The sequence below is a fragment of the Rattus norvegicus genome, chromosome 9 (assembly GCF_021556685.1).
Source record: "Rattus norvegicus strain SHRSP/BbbUtx chromosome 9, alternate assembly SHRSP_T2T, whole genome shotgun sequence".
In the NCBI taxonomy this organism is placed as follows: domain Eukaryota; kingdom Metazoa; phylum Chordata; class Mammalia; order Rodentia; family Muridae; genus Rattus; species Rattus norvegicus.
Genome location: NC_141542.1, coordinates 28574307 through 28600000, shown reverse-complemented (window position 1 = coordinate 28600000; position 25694 = coordinate 28574307). Strand labels below are relative to the sequence as shown.

General features: G+C 50.9%; 2 protein-coding genes across 9 annotated transcripts in view; one reads left to right on the top strand and one right to left on the bottom strand.

The window, feature by feature from the left end:
* Positions 1-14168, top strand: part of Ccnd3 (cyclin D3) — a 94810-nt gene extending 80642 nt beyond the window's left edge. For 6 of the 8 annotated variants that reach the window (XM_087564761.1, XM_087564763.1, XM_087564762.1 and 3 more), the window contains 5 exons: positions 8106-8349; positions 9237-9452; positions 11914-12073; positions 12509-12645; positions 13073-14167. In XM_087564761.1, coding sequence (XP_087420887.1) covers positions 8152-8349; positions 9237-9452; positions 11914-12073; positions 12509-12645; positions 13073-13240 — 879 coding nt within the window. In that variant the 5' untranslated portion in view covers positions 8106-8151 and the 3' untranslated portion in view covers positions 13241-14167. 8 annotated transcript variants of the gene reach the window in all.
* Positions 14169-15779: 1611 nt separating this feature from the next.
* Bysl (bystin-like) lies at positions 15780-25560 on the bottom strand. Its single transcript, NM_182674.3, is given in 7 exon segments — positions 15780-16417; positions 16936-17038; positions 17202-17362; positions 18065-18198; positions 18458-18596; positions 21448-21610; positions 25228-25560. Coding segments are annotated over 7 exon segments (1311 nt in total). The 5' UTR covers positions 25493-25560; the 3' UTR covers positions 15780-16071.
* Between the last annotated feature and the right edge of the window lie 134 nt (positions 25561-25694).

The window sequence follows — 25694 nt, the reverse complement described above, 5'->3', positions numbered from 1 at the left end:
CCTGAGCGTTCTGCCTCTACCTCTGAAGCGCTAGCTAGGACTACGAGTTCACATACATCATACACAACACACTTGATCATACATACCACACTGGACCCATCTCAGTTCCTTCATGGCAGGAATCTGTCTAGAAACTGAACTACATGCTCAGCCTTAAAATGACCATCAGTTAATTATCGAAATTACTTTTATTTTGATTATGTGTATGTGTGTGCAAGTGCAATGGGTGTGTGTGTGCAAGTGAGTGTAAGTGCCCTTAGTGGCAGGAGGTGTTGGATTCTCCTGGAGCTAGAGTTATAGGTGGCTGTGAACTACTTGGCTGTGTGGGTGCTGGAAACCAAATTCAGGGTCCTCTGGAGATCGGTATATCACTAAGCCATTTCCTCAGGCTCCCTCCCCCTTCCCCTCCCTCCCTCCGTTGCAACCCCCGCTTCCATGGTCTTACTATGTAGCCTTGGTTGGCCTGGAACTTACTATATAGACCAGGCTGGCCACAAACTCATATACATCCATCTGCCTCTGCTTCCCGAGGGCTGGGATTAAAGGCATATATTACTATATATATATATATATACACCAAAATAAATAGAAAAATTAATGAAGCTCATTGAGAAGTCACCCCTCTTGTGATATCCTCTGATTTGGGAATGACACCTTTCTTGAATGTTTGTAAGATTTGACCTATTTGCTGTGGTGTAGGTGAAGGCTAGCCCGATGTGTAGGTGAAGGCTAGCCCAATGTGTAGGTGAAGGCTAGCTTGGTGTGTAAGTGATAGAACTGAACTTCTACTTGAAGAGCGAAAGTGATTTAAACAATGAGGAAGAGGTGATACTTCACTCATCACAGAGTCCAGAGGTAGCCTCAGGACTGGATAATCAGTACCTCAACAGTGTCACCCAGGAGAGAGATTCATTCAGGTAACCCACTAGGCCCCTTTCTCCATTGCAGAGGTGGCAGAGGCTGCCCCAGCATCCCAGCAGAGTGGTTAAGGCATAGCTTTGTGGTAGCATTTCTCCGTGATCCCTTTGGGAAGCTGAGGCAAGAGCATTGCTGGCCTGGGCTACATAACGAGCATCTGGTCAGTCAGGGCACATAGCAGAGTCCTGTCTGAGAAAAGCCAAAACAGAACAAACGGGTAAGGAGTATCAAACACACCTCATCTGGAGTTCTTACCTAGTTGCCCAGCAGGTGGGAAGCCATGGGTTCCCTCCCAACAGTGCATAAGCTGGGCATAGAGAGGCCTACAAACAAACACACGCATGTGCAAACACGTGCACATTTAAAATAAAATAAAACAGCTCTAGTGTAAAACGGCTCAGTGGGCAGAGGGCTTCGGTAGCCCGTAGGATGCTCTGGGTTCAGTCCCCAGCATTGTATAAACTGGTCATGGTGGCTCTTGCCTGGATTCCCCGAATTCAGGAGATGGAGTCAAAGCAGTCCTAGGACATCTTCATCTACAAAGCGAGTACTTGAGGCTAGCCTGGGCTGCATGAGACCTTCTCTGAAGTACAGCACTGAATATAGCTATCTCAGCTTTACAGCAGACACACGGCAGTGTATTCCTGCAATCCCAGCGCTGGAGAGGCAGAAGTGGGATGACCATAGGTTTAGACCAGAGATGTTCACGGTGAGGTCTGGGCCAGGTAGACCGGGCAAGACTTGCCTTAGGAACATCAGCAGTTTTTCACTGAACAGATTCAGATTCCGTTTCTGATGTACACACCCATATCCATCTGAATATCTTGAATATGAGGCTAGCTATACCGGGAGAGTTCTTACCTAGGCGGTCATGGTACCTGTCACTTCAGTGTGGCAGCCTTCTTCTGAGTGCCAGGCACCACGACTGCTTAGTGGCTTGTTCTGTGGGAAGCTATCGTACCTACCCCAGGGTCTGTCTATAGAAGCCTTCAACCGATGACGGCTGGAATCTCAAGACGAACATCCTGCCTCATTGTGCCTCAGTTACAGTCACTGTACAGACCGCTGTAGGCTGCCATGTGGGCGCTGGGAATTGAACCGGGGTCCTCTGGAAGAGTAGTAGAGTAGTCAGTGCACTCTTTTGTGTTTTTTGTGTTTTTTTTTCTTTTTTTTTGGAGCTGGGGACCGAACCCAGGGCCTTGCGCTTCCTAGGTAAGTGCTCTACCACTGAGCTAAATGCCCAGCACCTTGTCAGTGCACTCTTAACTAACCCCACCCAGTCTTTTTTCTTAAATTTACATTTTATTTATTTTTCTGTGCACACATGTGTGAGTGTGAACATGTGGATCCTACGGGTTGAAATCAACATGTTGTCAGGCTTTGTATAGAGCCTTCTCACCAGCTCCAGAGTTTCTTGATCAGTAGGGAAACCTCCCGGGAATCGGGATGCTAGTCAGGACTTTGGTTAGTAGTAAGACATTTCATTGTGAAGTGGGAAGAAATCCTTTGTGTGTTGTTTTGTCTTGTTTGTTTAATATTCTGTCCCACAGAACATTATATACAGATGTCATTGGACAGTAAGGACATCGTTTATTTGTTTGCTTATTTTTGAGACAGGGTCTCACTAAGTAGCCCTGTCTGGCCTGGGACTCACTATATAGTCCAGGCTGGACTTGAACTCACAGAGATCCACACACCTCTGCTCCTGGAATGAATGCAGGGACTAGAGACATGAGCTAATATGCTGGGCCAGAATGTAACTTTGTTTGTTTGTTTGTTTGTTTGTTTGTTTGTTTTTCAAGAGAGGGTTTCTCTGTATAGTTCTGGCTGTCCTAGAATTCACTCTGTAGCCCAGGCTGGCCTCAAACTCACAGGATAGCTGAAGATGATCTCGAGCCGAAAACAAAATTAGATTTATTTATTTGCTGATTTATGTACTTGCTTTTGTTTTGAGACAGGGTTTCTCTGGTGTAGCCCAGGCTGGCCTCGAACTCACTGAGATCTGCCTTCCTCTGTCTCCTGAGGGTTGGGATGAAAGGTGCGTGCTGTCACACCAGGCTAGCGGCCTTTGCTTTTAAAGGAGTAATAATTATTCTTTTTGTTCTTAGAGACACATTTTAGCTCAAGTCGGCCTGGAATTCACTCCATAGTGCAGGCTGACCTTGAACTTGGAGAGATTTTCATATTAGGATTCCAGGTCTGTGCCACCAGGCCCCGGTTTGTACAACGGTGTTATTTCTCGATTTAAAAAAATATTTTTATTTTATGTGCCGGGGTATTTTGCCAGCACGTGTTTCTGTGTACATAATGGTGCCTGTGGAGGATAGAAGACAGCCTCAGACTCCCTAGAACTAAAGTTACAGGCGGCCATGTCAGTGCTGGGAATTGAACCTGAGGGCCCTGCAAATGGCAGCAGCTGCTTTTGACTGCAGAGCAGTCTTTCTAGCCCTTTAATTTCTCAATTGTGGTGTTATTAAAAGTTATAAAAGGGGCCATAAAAGGACACGTGTTCTTGGCATACAGGAAGCCCTGGGTTCAGTCTCAGCCACCGTCATTATGCTGCTAGTTGTAAATACCCATACCCAAGAACAAATTTGGCTTTTTAAAAACCATAATCACAACTAACTGGTGTCCCACCCCAACCCCCGCTGTGGGCCTGGGGATTGAACCTAGGGACTAAATGAATTCTGGGTAAGTGCTTTCCCTCTGAGCTACCCCCAGCTCAGAGAAGGGTGCGTGAGAGAGTGTGGGGAGGATCATTGTTTTTTTTTTTTTTTTTAGGAGGACAGATCTCACTATTCTATAGTCCAGGCAGTCCTTAAACCTACTGCCATCCCTCTGCCTCAGGAGGAGGAGTGCTAGGATTCCAGGTGTGAGCTACCATGGTTGGTTTAGAAACGACCACATTTGCATGTTCCCTTTGCCCTGGATATGTGCAAGATACTTTGAGCCCTTTGGTCATCAAAACACCCCTGTAGGGTACGGACTTGGTTATTACCCAACTGGACGGGAAGAGAAACAGACAAGCGAGAACCGGTAGATTTCGAACTCACTCCAGAGTTGTGTCCGCCTTCCTCACAGTGCATCTGAGAGTTACTGTGAGGTGATGGGCCTCACCTGTCACTCTTCCCCTTCTGGGTCTCAGTTGGAGAGATCCGACGATAAAGAGGTGAGGGAGTGGTAGGAGGAAGGAGGCTTGGTATCCTTCTTCCTCTGGGCTTTCCCCCTGGCTTGTGACAGTTACATTCCAGCTGTCCTCTAATTTACCATTTCATTGAGTAACTTGGTAATTGGATGCTCCTGGCCTGAAGCGCCTTGATTTACTCCCGCTGGTTATCAGGATTCTCTTTCTCCCTCTCTTTCTCTTCCCTTCCCTCTCTCCCTCCCTCCTTCCTGTCCCCTCTTTCTTCCTTCCTTCCTTCCTTCCTCTTTCTTTCTTTCTTTCTTTCTTTCTTCCTTCCTTCCTTCCTTCCTTCCTTTCTTTCTCTCTTTCTTCCTTTCTTTTCTGTAGTTTTTGTTTGTTTGTTTGTTTTGTTTTGTTTTTGAGGCTGAGTCTCACCTAGACCAGGATGGCCCTGAACTTTTCTTCTCTTCCTTGCTTCAACCTTCAAAGTGTTGCGATGCCCACTGTAAGCTACTACCCCCAGTTTTGCCCAGTTTCCTGCAGTGCTGGCATTGAACTTGGGACCTCTTGCTTCTTTGTTTAACACTCTACCCACTGAGCCTCATTCACAGCCCTTGCCTTGTTGCTTTGTCTTCTTAGTTCTGCTCTTCAAGGGGCAATGATGGTGAAGCTGATCGGTGTCCCTCTCCGGAGTCCCACTGAGGGGGCCCTCTGCTACCTCAGCAGCCAACCTTTATGTAGCTGGCCATCTCCTTGGCCCTGGAGGCCCCAGACAGTGCGGCTGTTGACCAGCTAGCTATCCAAGAAAGCTATTCAGCTGTCTCTGGGTGCTCTTTCTCAGTAAATCAACAAGGAATCAATCAATACACATCCCTGGGACAGCCCAAGAGGCAACAGGATTGAAGTGGTTAAGAGCTGGTCCTGGCTGGTGCTCTCAGTTCTTGGTGGCACAGGACCCCTCTCCCCTTTCGAGTTCTAACTCGGCGTGTTTAACTTTCTCAGTTCCTTCATTCTGTCTTCCAAATTCTTGTATGTTTGCCCTGGAGATTTGGGGTTTCTCCCTGTTTGAAGACAATTTCCTCACTTTTCTCCGATGGATGCTGCATATTTCCATCGATGGTCCTAACTCAAAAGGCAAGGCTTTCTCTCCTCCTCAGTTCATCTCCCTCTTCCCGGTAGCTCCCTTCCCTGTTTGTCGTCCCCCCCCCCCAACTCTTAATAAAATGGTCTTCAAGCTTATTAAATAAAAAGAAGCCATGGGGTTAGAGAGGTGGTTCAATGGTAGAGCGTACCTGCCTAGCGCGAACCCCAGCATCTATTTCTCCTGATGTTCATGTCAGGGCATGAACTCTGGAGCTAAACTGGACTGCAGCCTGCTTCCAGCAGCTACTAGCTATGTGACCTCTCCAAGGCTACCTAGCCAACCATTCTAACACCCAGCCCCTACTACAAAGGAGCAAAATAATATACTTTCTGCAAGGCTGTCGTGAAGATAATATTATTTATTGCATCTCCGATATGTTCAGTTCTTGCCTATAGTATGTGCACGTTACTGTTGTTGGCGCTCACAGCTGGTTGATGTATCCGGAGGATACATGGCTACACAAGACTTTGTCTCTGCCCTGCAGGACAGGAAGTTTGGTGGTGCATTCCTGTAATCCAGAATTTGAGAGGAAGAAGCAGGGAGGGGATTGTTGCAAGCTGGAGCTATTCTCGTCTACCTAGAGTCAAAGCTACAGAGAGTTGAGCCTATAAATGTCAGAGCCACATAGTGAGACCCTGTGTCATAAAACTAACAGAACCTCCATTTGGGTAAAGCACGCAATCGGGAGGTAAAAGCAGGGAGATCAGATCCAGCCTCGATTATATATTATATTCAAAGATAGCCTGGGTCACATAAGACCCTGTCTCCAAAAGTGTCCCCTCCCCAATTCGTTAAGTGCACAGCTTGGAGCACAGGCATGGTGGCACACAGTTGTAATCCCAGCACTTGGGAAACTGAGGCACGAAGCAGGGGAGTTCAAGGTCAGCGTGGGCTATAAAGTAAGAAGACACTTTCTCAACAAGGAAAGGAACCACTGGGGCAGTGACCTGTGACGGAAGTAATCCCATCATGCCTCCTCCTTCTTGTATGAGAATCTACCCCACAGATGCGGAGTCTGACCCCTTGCGCAGTGCCTGGGGTGTAGACGGCTCTCAATGCTTACACATTGTTCGTTGCTTTTCTAGAGCTCCCTTGGGCTGAGCGGAGAGAGGAGTGTCTGGTGGGTGGGCTTCCTTCTTTCTTCCCCTCCTTTCCTCTTTCCCATCTTTCTTACCTATTGCATTCTTTTCCTCTATTTTTGTTTTTCAGACATAGTCTCGTGATACAGCAGCTCTGGCTAACCTAGAACTCCATGTAGACCAGGCTGGCTTTGAACTTAAAGGAATTTGCTTGCCTCTGTCTCCAAAGTGCTGGGATTAAAAGGGTGCTCTTCCTCCCTTCCTTTCTTTTGAGTCCCCTGGTATGGATCTGGCCGGACTGGAATTCTCCACGGGCCTCCTACCTTCTCCCAAGCATTTGATTACAGGCATGTGCCATCATGCCCAAATCTGCAATACGCTGATCTGTTATTGTTATTGTTTTGTTCAGAGACAGGGTCTCATTCTATAGTCCAGGCTGGTCTGGAAACTTACCATCGTTCTGTCAGCTCTGAAGTCCTGGTATAAGAAGCATAGGCTATTGTTATTTGGTGTGGTTGCTTTTTGCTTTTGAGATAGAATCTTATGTAGCCCAGGCTGGTCCTGAACTCATTAGGAAGCCAACAGTGACCTTAATCTTTTGATCATTTCTAGGTTCTACAGTGCTGGGGATCGAACCCTGGGCTCTACAACCTCAGCTACATCTGCAGCAGTTTCTCTGTCTCTGTCTCTGTGTGTGTATGTGAGAGAGACAGAGAGAGACAGAGACAGAGAGGCAGAGACTGTCAGTTTCATGAAGTCAGGCTGGCCTTGAAGTGCCTGTATAGTGGATCATGGCATTAGCCAGGTTATGAGATTACAGATTTGCACCACCACATCCAGCTCCAAATGGCTTTTAATATGACCAACACTGCTCATACCTCCCCTGGAGCAATGCAGTGTCCCATTCAGCAGACCTGAGAAACTGCATTTCTTCTTTTACTTTTTTTTTTTTTTTAAATTGTGTGTGTGCATGCGGGGGCGTGTGTACATGCTACAGCAATCGTGTGGAAGTTAGAGGACAACTTATGGGAGTCGCTTTCTTTTCTTCCACCATGTGGGTCCCAGGGACCATACTCAGATTGTCAGACTTAGTGCGGGGATGGTTTACCCTGAGACACTGAATCGGTCGGAAACTACATTTCCGCTCAGCTCCCTCCTGCTGCTGCTGCTGCTGCTGCTGCTGCTGCTGCTGCTGCTGCTGCTGCTGCTGCTGCTGCAGCAGATCTGCGGAATTCGTTGAAGTAGACTAGGTTCTAAGCCACGTTTCCCGACAGACTAACAATGAGATCTTTGCAGCTACTACTGTGCTTCTATCTGCAAAGTAAAGCCCAACTCAAGTCCATTCCTAGAACCCACTTGAGGGGAAGAGTGACCCAACTACGTACGCAGTTATTACCACATTCCCTAGAGCATTGAAATAGGACGCATACGCGAACGAATAACTTTTGGCGACTAGTTCTTTCTTGGGTGGCTAGAGTCGCGACAGGGCCCATTGATGGGGAAGAGGGCACCCTCCCAGAAAGTTCTCTCCACCCTCTTGGTCAGAAGGGACCCGAGGGCCCGGAAGCCTGCGGGCCGGAGCCCAGCGGACCAATGGGGCTCCGGGGAGGGAGGGAGGGTATAGCGCCCGCCAGCCCTTTCCGTCTGCGGTCCCGCCCCTTAGAACGTTGTGACGTCGGAGCATTCCACGGTTGCTACATCGTCGCGAGGGGCGGGGCGCCTGTCAGGGAAGCGGTGCGCGCGGGTGGCGGGCGGGCTGGGGCTTCTCCGCACAGTGCCAGCGCCAGCGCCAGACCCGCCCGCACCCCGCGCTCTCACTCACACGCGTCGCTTCTCCTAGGACTCGCTAGCCCGCACTCCTGCTCTCACCCGTGAGCCATAGCAGGATGGAGCTGCTGTGTTGCGAGGGCACCCGGCACGCGCCCCGGGCCGGGCCCGACCCGCGGCTACTGGGGGACCAGCGTGTCCTGCAGAGTTTGCTCCGCTTGGAGGAGCGCTACGTGCCGCGAGCCTCCTACTTCCAGTGCGTGCAAAAGGAGATCAAGCCGCACATGCGGAAGATGCTGGCGTACTGGATGCTGGAGGTAAGGCCCGGACGGGTCCCCTCTCCTCACCCCACCCCCACCCCCGGCTCTGGGCAAATTGAACTTTCCCTGTTCGTGCTTCCCGATCCCGACCACAATCTGCAAGATGCTTTGACGGCCCAGACTTACAGGGGCCTGGCCTTTTCACACAGGCACCCTAACCAGCTGCCTGCGTTCTGTCCCTTTCCTTTCCCCAACCCTGATCGGCTTCTTCTGTGACTGCCAGCCACTTGGCACTGTAACTAAGCTTCACTTTGGGTCGGGAAAGCGGGCTAAGGGCCACTTTTTCCCCAGTGGCTTTTCTCGGTGTCTCCTGCTTCCTTCCTCACCCCGTGCTCTCTGGAGAGCGCGTTTGGAAAACCTTGGGCTCGGCCGCCTTCGCCCCAGAACTGGTTCCTGTGTCTGTCGCGGGGTTCTGTCGGGGGGGAAACTGGTGGGTGGGGGTGGCGCGGGCTCGGTTCCGGTCCACAGGGAAATGAAAAGTGCGGGAGACCGCGGCAGGAGTTCCCTCCCTTCCCCCTGGGAGTGTGTGTGCAGTGGGTGGCGGTAATGAGGGTAAGGTCCCAATTCTCTCTAGGTGACCCTTACGTCCCCCTTCCGCTCGCCGTGGGGGAGGGGAGTCTGGAATCTTTCGTGAGCATGGGCTTCTCTGTTTTACACCCCCTACTCCGGGGTAGGGAGGAGATCATGCAGAGGAAGTGGGGGGGTCACCTTGGGGAGGGCACATCCTCCTCGGTTATTGATACTTGTCGTTCTAAGTTTATCCCTTCTTGGTTTATTTTTTGCTCCACATTCCACTCTCCCTCCGTCCCCCCCCCCCGCTGCCGCCCATGCTGCCGTGTTTCACTTGGTCCTTCCCTAGCAATGACTCGTGCGCCCTCCCTCAGGTGTGTGAGGAGCAGCGCTGCGAGGAGGATGTCTTCCCTCTGGCTATGAACTACCTGGATCGCTACCTGTCCTGCGTCCCCACCCGAAAGGCGCAACTGCAGCTTCTAGGTACCGTCTGCCTGTTGCTGGCCTCCAAGCTGCGCGAAACCACGCCCCTGACTATTGAGAAGCTCTGCATCTATACGGACCAAGCTGTGGCTCCCTGGCAGTTGCGGGTGCGTGCAGAATCCCTCCCCCCCAAACAACAACAACAACAACAACAACAACATACTATCGCCTATGTACTAGTAAAAGAAACACCAAGCTCACCCCCTCACTCACCAACCCTCCCTTCCCTCCTGCCTGATATTTTGGAAAAGAACTAGGGTGGGACAAAGGCCGTGTAGTGTAGTAGTCATGCTTCAGCTGCAAGCTTAAAACTAAATGAACCCCTTTCCTCTGACTGCAGTGGAGTTCCAATCCTAACTCGTTTTCCCCCCAGATAGCAACAAGTCCAATTGCGGGTCTATACACCAGTACTTTGCCTCTGGGTTTACACAGCCACCCTGAGTTATTTATTGGCAACAGCAGGGTATGTCTGCACACCCCCACCGGAGTGGAATGTGCTTCACGTGGGGGAGGGGGCTGCCTTGCAGGAGTCTTTATCCCCGTGTGGACTTTGTGATGGAAAAGCCTCCCGGAGCTGATTAAAGCCAGGCCCTGATTGCTGGAAGGAAGCACCGAGGTGTTTTCATCCCTTTGCCTCCTATCCCCAAAGACACAGCCCCTTCCTAACCCTCCCTTTCTTGTCTTCCTTCTGAAAAACTGGAGCAGCTGCTCTGGGCCAGTGGAAGAGTTTCTCCCTTTGCTGCTCAGCCAAAGGCCAGAGCTGAGACAGACAGGGAGCTGAGCTGCAGCTGCTTCCGATGTGATAATGATGCTGGTCCCCTTGGCCCTCCCACTCAGACCAAGGGCTTTCATAACCCTGTGGGGAGCTGCTGTCACTCCTGTGGTTTGGGAAGTGGCTCCTTGGGGCCTCTTGCTGGGAACTTGGGCTGGGCTCCTCCAGGCGGGGCAAAAATCGGTTGGGTTCTGCCCTGCCCCGGAGGAGTCTAGGGAGGAGGTGGGAGATCTGCTTGAATCTGGAAGAGAGCATGAACGTCCTCTCCCATAGGGTCTGGGGGAGAGGGTGGGTGAGCTGGCACCTCCCTCCACCTTGTTCTGTGGCTGGCCAGGCCTTCTCTGACCCTGAGAGGAGTCTCTGGGCCCCATCTCCTAGGGAGGAGGGCAGCAGGCAGACTACTGTGATTGGCTGGCTGGGAAGCTAGGGTACTGGGGCCCCTGACTGCTGTGAGTCGGGGAACTGGATTCCTCTTCCTGTCAAGCAACTCTCACGGATGGGAGGCCTGAGTTGGGAATCCGGGAGGCCCCACAGTTCTTTGTGATGAATCTAGTAGTTTCCAGAGCCAGGGAGCAAGATGTTTTTTTGAGGGATTGAGGCTGGGAGGTAGGAGACTTTACTCTTTGTGAAGAGATTAGGGTGGTCTACATGGCTGTGTGTGAGGGGAGTTTTTCAGAATAGGCAAGCCCTTCTCCTGCTCAAGGCCCTGAGCTGTGAGTGGCCTGCGGTCAGAGTTGTGAGGGACTCCAAGAACTCCAGCAGTCTCAATCCGCACAGCGGAGCAGAGGCCCCAGAAAGGAGGGGAAAATTCCGACCAGAGCGCCTTGAAACCAGGGATGGGTTACATGCAGCCAGCTCCTATGTTCTTGGAGTAGGGCTGCGATTTTCATGTCTGGAGATGGGGGAGGGTGTCCACCTAGCCTCAGTGAGGACCACGCATAGTCTTCATTGCCTTTTGGGTGCTGCTCCCTCAGAGGCTGGATGCTAGCTAGCAGAGCCCTGGGTGCAAAATTCAGGCTTCCTTGCCTTACTTCTGGCTCTAGTCCAGGCTGTTTCTGTGGGGTCCTGTAAGACGCCTGGGGCTGACACCTAGGTCATCAGACAAAGAGAGGGACAGCTGTTGCTGGGGGGCCTGGAAGAGGTTGGGTGGGGCTGTCATTTTTACCTCAGTGAGGAGTCAAACCCATGAGTTCCTTCCTGAAATAAAACAATGAAGAAATCCTCCTGTGTGCAACTCGGAAGTGCAACTCAGGCCAGGTCTAGGAACTTCAGATGAGTAGACAGGGGTTGGGGCTCCTCGCCTCCTCCTCCTCCTCGGACCTCTCCATGGTTATGTAGGTTTCTCAGGGGTCATCTGGATTCATCCTGTTTGGCTTGGACTCCCTCGTCCTGAGACAGGACCCACCCATAATGTCCCACAAAGGGGGTGTGGGTTGGGTTGGGCCACCTCCCCTTCGAGGAACCTTAGGAGTGGCCTCATGCTCGTTCTGTTTAAGAGACCTGGCTGCGATGCAGGGTTGGAAGAGATTTCCGAAGCCTGTGGAATTTAGAGTTGGTCTGTTTCAACCCACACCAGCCTCAAATTCATGGGAGGATTAAGAGGGATAGATAACCCATGTCATCCTAGCACCCAGTAACATCAATGGATGCTGACGTGTTTGCCCCCAGATCTTCCCTGCCCCGAACTCATTCCGCAGCACCAGCCCCTGAAGCCAGAGGCAGAACTGTGAGCCTTCTGTCAAATTCTCTTGCCCCTTTGCCAGTCACTGACTCCATGTTCGTTCTCTATCCCCCAGGAATGGGAGGTGCTGGTCCTGGGGAAGCTCAAGTGGGACCTGGCTGCTGTGATTGCGCACGACTTCCTGGCCCTGATTCTGCACCGCCTCTCTCTGCCCAGTGACCGGCAGGCACTGGTCAAAAAGCATGCTCAGACCTTTTTGGCCCTCTGTGCCACAGGTAAAAGCCAACCTGGGGAACTTGTGGTTTTGTTTGGAAGGATAGGTAGTAGCCGGGAGATTGCTTCAATACTCAGAGCTGTGTACGGTGATAATAGTGAGAGGTTACTTGCCTAAGGTCTTCATACCAGGGTTTTAGATAGTCTGTAGTTCCTGACCAGGCGCAACTTGGGTAGATGGAAAGATTGCTCACATCTCAGAGAAGGTTGGGCTGGGGTAGTGGTTCCGTGATAGTGTGCATGTCTTGGTCAAATTGCCAGCACCATGCGCACACTGAACGCTCTCCTCCCTAGGATCTGCCATTTCCCCATGGCTCTGTCACCCCGTCCACCCCTGGGGATTCCCAGTCTGCTGTATCCATGCAGCCTGGCGTGTAGTAAGGTGTGGTAGGATGTGTAAGATGCCTCTCTTCTCATGGTTCCCTCTCTTTTACAAGATTACACCTTTGCGATGTACCCTCCATCCATGATCGCCACGGGCAGCATCGGGGCTGCAGTGCTAGGCCTGGGTGCCTGCTCTATGTCTGCAGATGAGCTCACAGAGCTGCTGGCGGGAATCACAGGCACTGAAGTGGTAAGTCTCAGGCCCCACTCACAAAAACAGTGCTATTCCCCTGAATCCCCAGCAGAGGGCAGCATCCATCTCCCAACTCCGATTGTATGCCCTTGCCGGCTTCTCTGGCCTTTTATCTCCTGCTCCAGTCTGGAGAGGAGTGGGTGGGGTGACGGACACTTGCATGTAGATGCCCCCCTCTTGGCAAGTGCTGTGCCGCGGCCAGGGGTGGGGGACTTGGTGTCAGATGCAGGGTTGCTCTCACACCCTTGCCACATCCTCTTGCCAGTTTCTGAGAACTAAAGCCCTGATTCCTGGGCTGGGCTGTGGCCTAACCTCCCCAGACTTCACGGTGTGCAGGGGGAGGTCATTCCCTTCTACCTGCCTGTTGTCAGTACTGTGGCCAAGAGTCCCATCAATGGATGATGACCTTGTTTTTTCTTCCTAGGACTGCCTGCGTGCCTGCCAGGAGCAGATCGAAGCTGCCCTCAGGGAGAGCCTCAGGGAAGCTGCTCAGACAGCCCCCAGCCCCGTGCCCAAAGCCCCCCGGGGCTCTAGCAGCCAGGGGCCCAGTCAGACCAGCACTCCCACAGATGTCACAGCCATCCACCTGTAGCTTGGGACAGGCCCCCTCAGGTGGCCACCAAGCAGAGGAGGGGCCCCTGCCACCCCCTCCCTGCCTCTAGGAACAATTCATGCCATATCTGAAGCCCGAGGGGGGCTCTTTTTCCCCTCACAAAGCCCAAGGGGCCAGGTCCTGCCTATCCCCACAGTGTGCACTAAGGGGCTGCTTGGTCATGAGGGTGTCTACATGGCCAGTCAGTTCCTCTTCCTTCCCACTCAACCAGCTTGGCTGTCCTGGGCCATGATGGTCAGAGAGATACAAACAGGTAGAACCCACACACCAGCATTTCTTTTGAGTCCCTCCTCTGTCTGGGGCGCCGATCCTTTCAGTTGCCAAAACGCCCCAGTACCTTCCAAAGGTGTTGTTGCCCCTCGCAGGGTCACTGCATTTGGATCTGGGTCCTTCAGAAATCCCGATAGACGCCTATGAGGAGCCAACCTAGATGGCTGCTGTGTAATCCCTACTCCAGCTGCTCTTAGCGGGAACAGCCTAGGCCTTGGCTAGAAGAGCAAGCGCCCGTAAACTGTTGCTTTGCTTCCTGCTATGCTTCTGTGGTTGAGGGTCTTGAGGGTGCTGATGGTCATTTTAATTTATTGCTTTGAATACAACCGTAAGAGGGTACAGTGAGGCCTGTACCCCACAAGTGGTGGTAACCCTGGCGGTTGCTCTTTCCCTCCCCTCTGCTACCGCTTTGTGGCCCAGGAGCTGCTACAGCCTGGGAGGGGGTCCTGCCTTCCTCTCCGTAGCCCTCCAGCTCATCTTCAGCGGGGAGGGTTTAATAGGGATGGATGCCGTGGAGGTGACTGGACTATCCGGAGAGAGGGCGAGCCCCATGGACACAGGTCTTTCCTCAGGCCACAAGGTTTGGGCTGGTGGCCCATTTCTATCATGCTGCCTTAATAAAGATTTCAGAATAAAGCTGGCTCTTGTGATCCCTGGGTTGTAGAGCTGGGAGGCACAAATGAGAGGTCTCAGGCAGAATAAGTACCTTTTCTGGGGAGGGTCAGGAAGGAACTGCTTAGGCTGCATAGGCTGCTTTACCTGGGCACACACACAGATTATAGAGCTGAGGAGTAGCCACCGTAACCCAGAGGGCTCATGGGAAACAGGGATGCAGTTTTATGTAAAACCATACAAAATGCTATACTCCAGCATGGTGGCAAACTTCCCTGGCACACTCAGGGCAGAGGGAGAGGTTCTGGGCTAACCTATGCTACACAGCAAAATTCTGCTGCAAATAAAACCAAACCCCTAGGACCAGATGGGTGGCTCGGCAGCTGAGAGCACTGGCTACTCTTGAGAACCTGGATTTAATTCTCAGCATTTAACTGCAACCATTTTTAACTCCAGTCTTGGGATGTGATGCTGTGCAGGCACAATGCTCAGAATGCATTAAAACCGGATGAATGGGGTTAGGGCGTGGCTGGAAGCACTTCCCCTGGTGAGGAGGCAGCCCTGGCTCCCACTCGAAGTACTGACTGCAAAGAAGCGAATGCCTAGGCTGAGCTAGGTGCAGTTCTCTTCCCATTTACCTAATCTTTCTAAGATGAACTACCGAGGGGCTGGGGATTTAGCTCAGTGGTAGAGCGCTTACCTAGGAAGCACAAGGCCCTGGGTTCGGTCCCCAGCTCCGAAAAAAAGAACCAAAAAAAAAAAAAAAAAAAAAAAAAAAAAGATGAACTACCGAGAAAGCAAATGTCAACTCAATAAACGAACTGGATTGTAACAAACACACTTTTACGGGAGGACTTAAAGTCAGTCAGCTGTGATGCAATGTGAGGGGTTGGTTTTGGCGAGATAGGGTTTCACTGTATACCTAGCAGTGGCTGGCCTCAAATTTACAGGTCCATGGCTGGCTGCTACTAAAATTTCATGCAAATTTTCTCAGGCTATTAAAAAATACAAAGATTGTGAGTCTAGCCTTTAACAGCTGAGCCGTCTCAGGCAGGTGGATCGCTGAGTTCAAGGTTAGCCTGGTCTCCAGATCTAAGTTAGAGGTCTAAGTTCGAGGACAGGCAAGGATATACAGGAAAACCCTGTCTCAAAAAGCCAAAACCAAACCAGACACCATTCTTTGCTCATTAGTTATGCAGACACAGGTACTGGACCTGGCTTGTCAGCCAGCCTAAAGCTCGTGTTGCTCAGAAAGCTTGGAGGAAATCCCATCTTTTTCTGATTCCGTTGTGTGACTGTCCCCTAGCAAGGGCCTGCTCCTGCAATATAGTCTTCCCTGACAGTGAATGACTGTCACTTTCCCAACAGACACCTTTCCAACATGGCAGCAGAAACTGGTGTCCCTAAAGTTACCCATGACTGTAGCCATGTTAAGATTTGGCAGTGCGAGCACAGGGGTGTGTGCACACACACTTCCTGTGGAGAACAAAGGAAGCAAGAGTCTAGAGACACAACTTAGTAGAGTAAGGTGGGGTGAGGGTTCTGTGGGAACTAAGAACCCACTTCTCTGAGCGGGGAACAGGGAGGAGTCAGCAGTGACTCCCACCTCTCCCTCCAGGGACCAGAACACAAGAGCTCCAATAAATAACTGAATCTGGTTTATCCGAAACCCAGTGAGCTTACACAGTACCTGGAGAGAGCGGCCCTCATACCAGGTGCCAGGTGGGCTGTGGGGTACTGAACCGGGGTGACTCCAGTTAGGTTCCAGAAGTGAGCAGGGACTGGCGAGAAAGCCAACCAGATGCAGTCCTCCCTGCCCAAGACTGGAGCCACAGATGCCACGGTAACCTTTCAGTGTCCTGACTAGGTCTTTAACTACACCAGCTGGGGTCCTCCCACATCCCCTGGACTAACACAGGTGACTGTTCTCATTCCATGGTGACAACAACATCTTCCACATCTCTGGGGACTGCACTCTGAAGCTCACGCCTGATTTCCGGGGATAGCTGTGGGTGGGGCTGCAGCCGAAGCAGTTCTAGGAGGGCCTCCTTCTGCTCCGTGGCCAGGTCAGCCTTGTAGCGCTGTGCTAGTGTCAGTAGGCACTGGTGCCAAAGCACGGGCAGCTGGCGCTTCTCTGTCCGGAAGGCCAGAAAATGGAAGACCAGAGCGTCGAGCACCCGGTAGGGCAGTGCATACTTCTTATCGAGCAGCAGGCGCAGGAAGATGCTGCTGGCACCACTGTACTCCATCTCCGCGATCTTCAGCATGGCCGCACTGGAAGGGAAGGTGGAATCATGGGAACTAGGCCCCTCCCGTGGGATGGGTGTGGGAAAGTCCTCTCTTGAGACTGAGCCTTCCATGCAGCGTTCCCAAGGGGGCCACCACAGGCTGCTCGTCTGTTCACTGTTATACTCCTGAGATTCTCTTTACCATCTCCTCACATCCGCCCACATCCCTGCTTCTGGCTTGGTTAGCAAGCAATCCCCATGTTTAACTATAGCATACATCCAAACGTCTCGCCATCTCCACTTTTTAGCACTTTCTTCCTAGGTGTCCATTCACACACACGGTCATTCAATTATTTACTAAGTACCTACTGTGTACCAGGCCCTCAGACTCTGCTCTTGAAGGCCTACTATTCTGCTGGAGTACCCATACACACACTGGCATAACCAAGCAGAAGGCTTTGGTAATCATAGCTCATCCTCGGTTCGCACACTCATGACCAAGTTCCAGCCTCTCTATTACTTGGCTGTCCCCTGAGCAGTCCTCCTGCACCTCCCCACCACTACCTGGAGTGCAACACAGGGATGGAGCACTTGCTGATGATGCTGCCCACGATGATGGCTTCTCGGAGGGTACAGGTGCCAGACTCACACAGCGGGATCAGGATTCCTAGGCAGAGTCAGACGCAGCGCCATTTAGTCCGCGGTGAGAGAAATGAAGCAGCACCCAGCAGCCCCAGTCACCAAGGACCAGCAGTGGGATATGGGATACAGCCAGTCACCGGCGCAAGAGCTCCAGGCCCCTCCTTTCTCCCCTGCTTCTGCACTTTTACCTTTGAACCAGGCTCCAGGTTTGAACAGGGCCTTCTTGAGTGCCATGTAGAGGTGGAAGTTGAGTCGTTTGTATTCAGCAATGTCATCTCGTACTCGGGGAAGCAGGACAAGGTTGTAGAAGCGCTGAGCCATGCGCTCCTTCAGGTTAGAGGCAAAAATCCTAGTAGGATAGGAGTTTCCGAGTTATAAGAAAGACTGGCCGTGATGGTGTATTCGAGAGGTTTTATAGTAAGACAAGGGGACATCATTTCATGAAGGGTATGTGGGACTCGTGTGCACACACACCCAGGTCAGTCTAAAGAGGCTGAGGACGGCCACAGATGTACCCCAAACAGAGCATGTAAAAGCTTTAACCTTTTATTTAGCACGCACGTGCGTGCGCGTATGTATTTTGCCTGCACATATGCCAGTTATGCCTACACACCATACATGTGCCTGGTGCCCATGGAGGCCAGAAGAGGAATCAGCTCTGGGACTAGAGATAGCTGTGAGTCACCACATCGTTGCTGGGAATTGAACCCCAATCCTCTAGAAGTACAAGTACTCTTACTAGTTGAGCTCCTTGTGAGCCCAAGGCCTCGTGTGTATCATTTAAGTGGGGCACCTTGAGTTACTTCCCAGGCCATCTGTGCTCAGGAGAATCAGAACTGTCAAGCTACTGCCCCACAGCAGGGCTGTGGCATGGAAGCGAAAAGCCCTTCCCACTGAAGTGTACCACAGGACTTGTCCTGAAAAACCAAAGAGCGAAAGTTAAGGGAACGCCAGAATAGGTCCGAAGAAGAGATCCACGGGCCCACTGAACGGCTCCAGCAGGCAGAGCCTGCATACCCCACAGCCTGCCATGCTGACCCATCTATGCTACCTGGTGGCTTGATACATGGCAGCTGCAGTCCAGGCCTCGGGCTCCGTGACATAGAGGATCTGCTCCCAGTTGGATAGGGCAGGGATGATCTTAAAAGCCTTGGGCAGTTTCCCACTGCGATATTTACATAACACCTGGGTACAAGGAAAGCAAAATCACCCATTGTGCTCGAGGTCCTGGCCTGTCGCTCACTCATCTCCAGAACAATCCAGAAAGACTCATTCTCCAGGTGACCAGCATTTAGTGGACCTCCAGGGTCAGGAAGGGGCAGGCAGTGCAAGAACCTGATCCTACCAGCCTGCCCCAATCCCATCCTTGATCGCCATAGTATATTTGCCGGGGGCCATGGTTGAGAGCCCATCCCGAGTCAGGATAGCCCAGGATATCTCTTACCTCCCGGACTCCTCTGTAGACTTCTAGGACCCGGGGATCCAGCTGAGGCATAGGGAAGCCCGATACTTCTGACATGACAGTCTCCACCTCTGTCTGCTTCTCAGTCAGCTTCTCCATGATGATGTCAGCCAGGGTGCGCCTGTGGAGACACGGGGAAGAGGCATAAAGAACGAGGATCACTTTCCACAAAACTGTGAAGTCCCCTCACCCCATTTGTGTACTGTTTCTGTTTGTTTTTTTGACACAGGGTCTCTGTGTGTAGCTTTGGCACCTGGAACAGGCTCTGTAGACCAGGCTGACCTCAAACTCAGATCCACCTGCCTCTGCCTCCTGCATGCTGGGATTGATGGTGTGCAGCACTACTGCACGGCTCCTGTGTTATAAGAAGAAAGCCAGTTGCGGTGGTACACGCCTTTAATCCCAACACTTGGGAGGCAGGCAGACCTTTGTGAGTTTAAGGTCAGCATGGTGGTCTTGATAGAAAGATTCATGCCAGACAGTGAGACCCTGTCTCAAAAGAAAAAAAGACAGTCACAAAACACTTCCCCACCCCCCCAAAAAAGAAACAAGAATGCTTGGAAAACTTGCCTGTCGTCCTTGCCCTGGGTCCTGTCACTGTTCCAATTTTAGGATATGCAATGCCGGTGGAAGCAAGCAATGTACGTTCCCCTGGATGCTGATAAATCTTGATTCCGCTGAGATGCACAGCCTCACCTTTCCCTCTGTCCATTTAGCCACCACAAAGCGCTACAGAGAGCACAGGACCTGGATGTCTCTGCATTCGAGACAGAGTCAGCAGTGGTGTGGATGTTGGGCCCTTGAGCTCTGAAGTGAGCCCTGGCTCTCCTACTTCTTGTATGATCTTGGGCCTGTCATTTGACTCCTCTATGCCTCAGTTTCCTCATCTATAAAGTGGTGACAGTAAATGGACTACCCTGGACAGTCAACTGAAGGTAAGATGAAAGACTGAAGCACGCAGAACTCTCAGACAGAGCCAGCATGTAGTAAGGGCTGCTTACTTCAAGCACACCAAACGCTGTTCGTAGAATGGGGAGCAACTTATGAATACAAACTGGATCTCTGAGCTAGGCAGTGGTGGCGCAAACCTTTGATCCCAGCACTCAGAAGGCAGAGGCAAACAGATCTTTGTGAGTTCAAGGCTAGCCAAGGCTACACGAAGAAACCATGTCTTAAAAAACCGAAGATAGACAGACAGACTGACAGGCAGACAGAGATAGATAACTGGAGCTCTGGCCTCGTGGGTGTACGGCACATCTCCATTACTTGCCAAGACTCCGCATAGTGTCATCCCTTCCCTCTACTTGTGCAAACAGTCCTAGGACCAACCACATCCCTCTCGGCCTGTCAATTACCCCTCAAAGTGAGAAGCTGGGATTGGAGTCAGCTCATCAGGCTGTGCACAGCTCACACAGAGCCATCCTGCTGCCTTCGCTGGTTCAGCCTCTTTAAACAGAAGCTGTCAAATGAGGAGTCAAAATTACTCCACCTTGGGCTGGAGAGCCAGCTCAGTGGTTTAGAACTAGTTCAGTTCCCATCATCTACAGAAACAGTGGCTCGAAACCACCAGTAATCCCAGCTCTGGTTCTTCTGACTTTCACAGGCACTGGGAATGCAGGAGATGTATATATATACAGGCAAATTCCTCATACCCATAAAAGGAAAGGAAGGAGTTCTAACAAATTACTCATGTGGCAGGCTGTGGTCTGCTAATTGATCTTCAGAGGCCACCGATGTGCACTTAAAATTGCCCTCGGTTGGGGGTGGCACTCATACAGTCCTTGCCTATCGAGGATGACCCTCGAGCTTCCAGCACAAGGGGAAAAGTTTCTCTGCCACTGTTTCTGCGCCAGGCAGCACTGAATGTCAGACTTCCCAGACTGTGTCCTGTGGTCTGCATGACATTGGTGGCAGGTGTTTCTTACTTCCCAGTCCCACACAGATGTTGGGGACCGAGACTCGGAGGTCAATCACTCACCTAAGTCCTCAAGGCTTTCTTGGGAAAAGGGTAAAATTCAGGTCTTTTGACTTCTAGTTTGAGTGCTTCTCAGTACCTTCAATGTGCCTTAGATGACACAGCCTGACTGCTATGTTCCTAAAACCTTAGCCTGGTTTCTGAAGATGCTAGCAGCCAGTGCTCAGAGTCCCCAGAGTCTCCCTTTCCACCATCTTTTCCCTACTTACAGTAAATTGCAGAAAACATTCTGCTCAGTTTGTCAGGATCAAGAGCCACCAGGTACAAGGCGCTGCCGGAGAGCCCTTTGGGGGACAGGCAGATGGCCCACATCCACACTCTGTGACTATTATCAGAGCTGTGACACCCTCCTGGGAGAGAGTTCTCCCCTGTTCCCCGTACCCAAGCTGCTCGCCACAGTACTATTGATGATAAGAGGTGGACTACAGCGCACTCTGAAGAAGAGGCTGGTTGAGCCCCTTTGCCCTAAACCCACTCCTCTGAACCGGGCCAGATCCACCTGCTCAAGAATCTGACCACAGGCAGCCTAAGTACTGCATGTTCAGAAGTAGCATTGAGATTTGAGAACACATGGGAATAGGTCTGTGGTTCTACCCAGAGGTAGGGCTCACCCTCTGGGAACATCTGGCGATTCGTAGAGTGATTTCTCACTGCTGGTATCAGGAGGGGAGATGCCAGAGATAGCTGTTAAGATCCTTGGGTTCTAGCTCCCATGCACAAAGACAGGTATCTGGCCCAAACACCGTGTCTGAGAAGGAAAGCCCTGAAGTACAGACTAAGCCATGAGAGCAACAAACCAAGAATAAGTGCAATAGAACGGCCCCCTGCTATAAAAAGGAACTGGGTAACCTATGAAATTCCCGATCAGACGGACAAAGGCATTTTGAGTCTGGGTCATTCCCATTCAGGAGGGCCATTGTTGACAATGGTCAGACCAACAGCTGTGGCCTGTGGGAACTTTCTACCAGGATCCACTGTCCCAACCTTCAAACCCTACCTGACAGGAGGGTTCTTGTTCATGAACATTTCAATGGCGCGTTCATCTTCAGGGTCCACCACTACCTCTGCCTGGTGGTTCACCACGGTCATTTTGGCTGCCTTCTCCAGGGTAGGCCATTCCTCATCCTCCTCATCCGATCCATCCTGTGGCACTCCTGGCCCTAAAAGAGAAATGACAAAATAAGCATGGTGGGCAGGGGGTTCGGAGTCAGCTCACCTCTTCCATGTCCAGAGTCTTGGAATCTTGAGAGACAAAATACAGCACAAGAAGATGATGGGGGTTGGGGATTTAGCTCAGTGGTAGAGCGCTTGCCTAGCAAGCGCAAGGCCCTGGGTTCGGTCCCCAGCTCCGGAAAAAAAAAAAAAGAAAAAAGAAAAAAGAAAAAAAAGGAGATGATGATGCCAGGAAATAATGGTTGATGCACTACCCTCAGTGACCTCGAAGAAGCCATTCTATACTATACACGTGGAACCTGGTCCATCCAGATAACCTCGAGGAATGGGTACTGTCATCAAACTGGACAGTAGGTAGCTCGGGTCCTGACTTCCCACTTTGTGGCTTGCACAGTACAGCTGTATTACGTGCTAAGGCTAAAACCATGGTAGAGGCAGAATTACCACAGGCACTTTGGTGAGGGTGAGGAGGCCCTGGATGGGCAATTTGGGAGCAAGAGCTTGCTGTACACCCTGGAAAGTAGTGTTGTCGCAGTGTTGGGCATTAGGAGCCAGAGCCAGAACTAGACTATAGCACCAGAAAGGAAAGGTAAAGCCAAGCCGGAAGGCTGAGGGCTAGTCAGTGGCACCAGACTCTGATTAACCAATACATTTAAAAGGCTGACTTAGGTAGTCAAGGATGACTTAGAGGTCCTTGTTCTCAGGCCTCTACTTTCCAAGTGCTGGAATCACAAACACACACCACAATGCTTAACACTGAGCTCCTGATGTTGGGATAAACGCTCCTGTTCTGTGTAAGGTTGTCTTTGAATTATTCACACACTGATTTCTGTAACAGTGGAGACTTGCAGTTGTTATTGTTATTTTTGTGAAGCATCACCTGTCCAGGTGTTGTATAAACAACATCTTCTCTGTCTCCGTCCCATTGGTTTAATCAGGAGCTGACTGGCCTATAGCAAAGCAGGAGAGGATTTCCGGCAGAGATAGGAACTCTGGGAAAGAAATGAGATATGAAGGGATTTGACAGCCAGAGGAAGAAACACATACAGGTACTGAGGAGTGGAAATGAGCCATGTGGTTCCGTGTACACTAGTATTAATGGGCTAAGTTGTATAAGCTACTTGGGAACAAGCCAGCTAAGGCCAAGCTTTCATAATAAAATGTCTCTGTGTCCTTACGTGGGCGATAGGTGGATAGGTGGGTCAAGCCATTCCTGACATATCCTGACTTTTATTTTTTTAGAGACAGGGTCTTGACCATGTAGCCTTGGCTGGGTGCTTCCTGAGTGCTGGGATTAAAGCCATGTGCCAACATACCTGTAGTGACAAACACCACACACACCTGACAAGGCAGCTGGGAAAGAGCCTAATGGGCCAAATTAGCTGCAGTGTTACAGAGCAACAGGTCATGTGCTTGGAAGTGGACTAAGGGTACCTAGAGCTCAAGGAGTCCACAGAGCACATTCAGGGAGAGCCAAGGGTGTTTGTTGTAGATTTACTTTAAGTGTGAGCGGTGCCTGCCTGCATGCCTGCATGTATGTCTATGCACACGCGGGCCTGGTGTCTAGTGAGATCCGAAGATGGCATCTGACCCCTTGCCACTGGAGTTACAGACAGCAAGCCTGACATATGAATGCTGGAAACCATACTCGGATCTTCTGCTAGAACAAGTGTTCTGAAAAGCTGAGGACCAATTCTCAAGAGTTTTCCTCTGTTCTCTACACACATCATGACACGCACACAAAATACATGTTAAATAAAAGAAGACAAGTGCTATGAGATAAGTAGGGAAATAAAAGAGGTTAGGAGACAGATGCTGACACTTGTGGGGTGTTTTGTTGTTGCTGTTGTTAGTTTTTTATATATGAGTGAACCCTTGCATCATAGAGGCCAGAGGGGAATCTTGACTATTATTTCTCGGGAGCTGATGACCTTGTTTTTGAACCAGGGTCTGGCTGGGACCTGGGGTTAGCTGATTAGGCTACACTGGTTGCCCAGTGGGTCCAAGAGATCTGTCTTCAACACTGTGGGACTACAAGCTGTTGTAGGTGGAAGTCAAGAGTCTCAAGTCATGTTCCTTACCAGCTGAATTATCTTATCCCCTCCCTACTTTGTGATTAGACCTGAAACAGAGGCAGATTAGATAGGATTCTGTTGATCTCTAGCTGTTGAATGGACCACAGAGGTTACAGAATACAAATTATGATGCTCTCCCAGTGATTCAGGGGAGACTGTGGTAGCTAAAACAGGAGGCGTTCCAAGTTAATGGAAAGTGGTCTGGCTCTGGATATATTCTAAAGACACAACCATCAGGATTTACTGTGAAGTGAGAAAGAGAACACTGGATTGTGCCTTGAGCAGTGGAAGGCTAACATGCTAACAAACTCTGTGTAGCCAACAGAGAGCAGGTTTGGGAAGGAAGTCAGAACTTCTGTGTGGACACATTCAACTATCGACAGCTACCAGTCTTCAACTTGGAGCTGTCAGGAAGACCACTGGAAATAAAGATGTGAGCCTCTTGGACGAACTACGTACGTGGGAGAAAAATCTGGAAGCAGCCATCAAACAGATGGCTTCAGAGTGAAATTTGCTGACAGCATCACGGAAGGATCTATAAGCTCAAGGCCTGCCTTGGTCACGGCAAGTTCAAGTCCAGCTTGAACAACTGAAGGAGACCCAGTCTCAGTTACAAAATGTTTTTAAGGGCAGGCGTGGTGCCAACCACCTATAATGCCACATGGAAAACAGAGGCAAGATCAGGAGTTTAAGGTCATCCTCCCCTACAGAGTTTGAGGCCAGCCTGGGCTCCTTGAGCCCTTACTTCAGAAAAGCTGCTGTAGCCCTAAAGCCACATTCAAACACTGCTTTTAGGATAGATGGGAATGGAAGATTAAGCAACTGGAGGTCAACGACAGTTCCTCCCCAGTGAGACAGATTACCAAGCATCTACCCACCCATCCCACCCCACTTTTAGCTTCTGAACAATACTCGTTCCCCTCCCTCATCACTGGAACACTTCCCACTTGCTTTTCAGATCTTACTAGAAGGACGTGAAACCTGGGATACCCACCATACAGAATTAATGTCCATCTGTTTTTGTTTAAACAGAAATATCTTTCCCCCTCTCTTGAGAGATAGGGTTCTATCATGTAATGTAGTCGAGGTTAATCTGGAATTTACTATGTACTCAAGGAGGCCTTCTGCCTTGCTTCTGGAGTGCTGGCATTACAGGTGAGCATCGCCACTCCTGCCTGGAATATATTACTCTAATTATCTATTTAATGTGTGCCTTGAGCTACACTTCCGGTGCCATCAGGAGTGATGAAGATCTTATTTCTGGATCAGAACTGCCTAAAAACTTAACACAGCTCAAAGCACTATGCAGGCAGCCCACAGATACTTCAAACGCACAGAGAATAAATAAATGCTAGAACTGGTGTGAGAGATCACATTCTGTTGGCTTAAGTCTGGATCCCGAAACCCAGGAGTGGAAGTGAAGGACCACGCGGGAAAGTTAAGCCGCCTACTCTTTTTAATTCTAACCCAGTATTCCGATGGAGAGTATCAGACCGGCCCAACTCACCACTCCACCCCTTGTCACTCACCCAGCCGCGTGGCGCGCTCTCGCGGTTTTGCCGGCCGATCTCCAGTCGCGTGTTCAGTCTCGAGCTCCTCCTGCTGCTGCCGGGCTTGTTGCAAAATCCGTCTGCTCAACCGGGGTCCCACATACTCTTCCTCCTCTTCGACCCCGTGTCTCCGCCGTTTTTCTCGGGTCCCCGCACGCACTGCGTCCCCAGCCAGAATCTGCTCCGCCAGAGGTGCATGTCTCTCTTGATTTCTGGCCCCACGTGTCACCTTTAATTTGGGCATTTTTGTCGAAAAACTTGCCCACAAAGTTTACACGTGTGAAGCCGGCTAAGAGACGAGACTGCGCTTGCGCCTTGTATTCCGGTCTCCAAGAGGTCACTGAGGCATCACAGTGCCCCCCAGCGTTCGGAGGCCGGAAGTTCCTCATATATCGCCATCTCTAGAAGAGCTTCGGGGCTTGGAGCAGGAGTCTCCAAATTCTCAG